Raw genomic sequence first — 3408 nt, 5'->3', positions numbered from 1 at the left:
TGGATTAGCATTTGTTTTAATGATCTAGAATAAAACAGAAAATATGAAAGAGAATTAGAGGTAGCAAGTTACATTAGTTACATTATTCTATAATGATAGTGTGTGTACATGCTTATATGTGCATGTATGTGTGCATTTGTCAGATCATTGTCAGAACAATTTCAGATATATATCTTTGAAATAGAATTGAAGTTTACATTCATGATCATCCAATGATGTTCTAATATTTTAATTTTCCTTTTGTGTTTTAGAAAGCTCCTTGCCTTTGGTTCCAATCATTAAAGCCCCTTTATTCAATGACACAAAGGAAGTAGAAATCGGTAAGAAACTTTTAAACTGTTGTAAAAGTTACCTGAAAGATCCTTCCATCGGCCCTTTGGTCTGAATTCTGCTAGAAGGGGTCCCCAGTGATCACAGAGGACCTTCAGGATTACGTGAGATGACGTCATGGCACTACCTGATGCAAGCATTTGTTAATCTGCATCATGAGCAAGCATAAGAATGTGAAGCCTCTATACTTATATTATACTCTGCAATTCATGGTCCTTTCACCTTTATTATCTCATTTAATACTTTTCTCTGAGGCAGACATTGTTCTACTCTATACCTCAGGAATCCTCAGCTCAGAGAGGCTCAATCACACAAGCCCAAGGTCATAGATCAATTAGAAGGATGAGAGTCTAGGTTTCTAACTCTGTCCTTTCCGGCTTCTCACTACAAATAAGATGCAGTTTAGAGATTTTAGCCTGTAACACAAGCCCCCTCATGGGCTGTGCTTCAGCACCCTCATGCTACAGCCCTTCCACCTGTGGGTCCGATGCTTTATATGGCGCTCACCGCCTCCCTGTACTGCGGACATGCAGTCATTTACACGGTCTTCTCTGCTCCTCTTCATGTTCATCTTCCTTCCGAGATGAATTGCAGAGATCAGATTATATGCAATGCACAACCCCCACCCCCTTTATTATCCTTCTCTCCTCCCAGACAGCCCCGCAGAGCTTCTGTTCACCCCTGTTCATTCTGTGTACAATGAAGAACGTTTTACCCGGGAGGGCTCTTTCCTCCTGTCAGGGTCCATGCCAACAGTTGCCATCGGGTCAGTTCTGATTCATGATGACCCCATGTGTGTCACACGAGAACCGTACTCCAAAGAGTCTTCAATGGCTAACATTTCAGAAGTGGATCGCCAGATTGTTTTTACAAGGTGTCTCTGGGTGACCTTAAACTGACCACCTTTGGACAGCAGTCCAATGTGTTAAGCCTTTGCCCACTCAGAGATGGTCAGAGTACCTAGCTGGTGTCCGTCTACTTCTCTGAGAACACCTAGAAAGACTTCTGTTCGAATTGTTTGTCATAATCTCACCTTCCGGAGACTCCAAACACCCCATCCCTCTTCAGATGCCTAGTTCTCCACACAGCTCCTGACCAAAACCAAAGACACAGGAAGGGTTGGCTGAATGGGTGTCCAAGGCTTGTGGGCAGCGTTTATGTTTTCCAGTGTGAAAGAAGAAAATCTCAAGTGAAAAGAGTTGGGAGGAGGAGAGTTGTACTGAGATGCTTAAGTGCTGGGATTATAGCTAGGACAGTCTTTGTAAGTCTCTTCCAAATAAGCCACAAACACATCTTTGCCTCCTGATGAAGCCCATGAGGACCTGGGGAAGTGGGGTGGGGGCGGGGGTCCAGTCCGAGGAGATCGATGGGGACATGGCTGCTGAGACAAATCCATGCAACGCAAAGGAAACTTCGACGTTATGCTGTGGGGTGGTTGAAGCCGGTCACATGCCTCATTCGTTTCTTCTTCGGGAGATAGAGCAGGCTTCACACATAAGAGCTGAGCCTCAGATGTAAAAGCTGAGCTTCAAACTTAACTGTGAGTGACGTGAAGATAATGAGGTGGGGGGAGAAACAGAGTAATAAGGCTACAGAAAGACAAATGCTCTAGAGATGAAGAAGGAAACGGGAATCGATGTGGAACAAATTAAATCCAATACAATTTGCAGAATTTGGTTTCACCGCGGGGTTTCTTTACTTCCCGTACAGGAAAAGCACAACACCTCATTTGCTCCAGTTGCATGGGGAAGGGCCCTCTCTTCATGGCCTCCGTCCGATGGCTGGTTAACGGAATCAATGCCAACGGGAGTGGGAGAATTCACCAAGGATCCGTGCAGGACGAAAGGTAGTCGGAGATGCTGGTTAAAACACTCGCATGCCTTTGCTCCCAGCCCACCGTGAACACGTCAGCATTAAAATAACAAGTGCTTTCTTAGGTCTGGAAATGGACTGATTTGTCTGAAAAGGAGTCTGATGATCTCTCATGTGAAAGAGGAGGACTTGTCTCTGAAGTTGGAGTGCGAGGCCTTTAACACCATCGCAGTGACAACGCACTCTATAAGTTTAAGAAAGAAAACATCAAGTAAGAAAGATCTCATGCATCGTTCCCACCTGATTTTGTTATATCAATTGTAAACTGGGATTCTTTTCTAGGAGAAAAGTGCTTAAGTCTCAATCCAGGAGAACCAAGACCATGGAACTTGCCCCACTCATAACACACACTTGGCCCATTGAGTACAGTGCATATGTTCACGATGGGTCACCACACGTTTCTCTAGTGAAACACACAGTGGAACCACCCTTCTTCTGTGTCGTTCTTCCCTTCTCTTCTTCCTCCTTTCGTGGGTTCCTCTTTAACACCCACATTTCTCCTTGGTCATCTTTCTGCTTCTCAACTTCATGAACCCTCTCTGTCTCACTGTAGATCAAAGAAAACACAAGGACAATCAGCGATGAACCTGCTCTTTTGTCCTTGCTCTGCTTTGCAACAGTCACATCAGGTGCCACATTTTCTGGGTACCCTGTTTGACCACCAGTTTAGAGGTCAATCTGGTTCTGTGAATTCCTATGGCATCCCATTCCTACAACCATCCTCCTCACTCTGATGTTCTGCTCAACATAACAATAAGCCCCATGAGGGCAAGAGAGAGCGCTTGTCCATCTTCATCTTTGTTGAATAAATTTGTGGAGGAAGATACACCAAAGGTATCCACAAAATATTGCTGCTGCGCATTTCTATTTCTCTAGTTACACATTTTAATGATAACAACAAAACAGTATTTTATATTTGGTAAGTTGAATAACTTTCCCCATAAATTGGAAAATCCAAATCATTTCTAGCTTTCCTGGAGTTTTGTCTGAATCTAGTGCAGTATTAATGAATTTATTTTACCTTTACCCAGTACAGTATTATAGTTACACCAAAATATTAAACTTTCTACTCATTCATGGATAATACGACATTTAAAAAAGGCAACATCTCCCTTCACAAATCATTACTATACTGTGGTGAAAGGAGTTCCTAGGTTTATATTGCCATTTGCCTTGGTTCTTCAGGAAAATAGTTTGAGAGATTTT

At 43.2% G+C, this 3408-nt stretch overlaps 1 protein-coding gene across 1 annotated transcript in view; it reads left to right on the top strand.

The window, feature by feature from the left end:
* Positions 1 to 3408, top strand: part of IL1RL1 (interleukin 1 receptor like 1) — an 18647-nt gene that overhangs the window by 4955 nt on the left and 10284 nt on the right. The window contains exons 6-8 of the mRNA XM_004704442.4: positions 252 to 320; positions 2041 to 2176; positions 2268 to 2413. Coding sequence (XP_004704499.4) covers positions 252 to 320; positions 2041 to 2176; positions 2268 to 2413 — 351 coding nt within the window. The remainder of the gene's footprint in view (positions 1 to 251; positions 321 to 2040; positions 2177 to 2267; positions 2414 to 3408) is intronic.

Source organism: Echinops telfairi, unplaced genomic scaffold (genome assembly GCF_000313985.2).
Source record: "Echinops telfairi isolate 266 unplaced genomic scaffold, ASM31398v2 ScPeMD7_7467;HRSCAF=8505_1, whole genome shotgun sequence".
Taxonomy (NCBI): Eukaryota; Metazoa; Chordata; class Mammalia; order Afrosoricida; family Tenrecidae; genus Echinops; species Echinops telfairi.
Note: the sequence above shows the minus strand (reverse complement) of the source record. Positions and strands in the feature narration are given on the sequence as shown.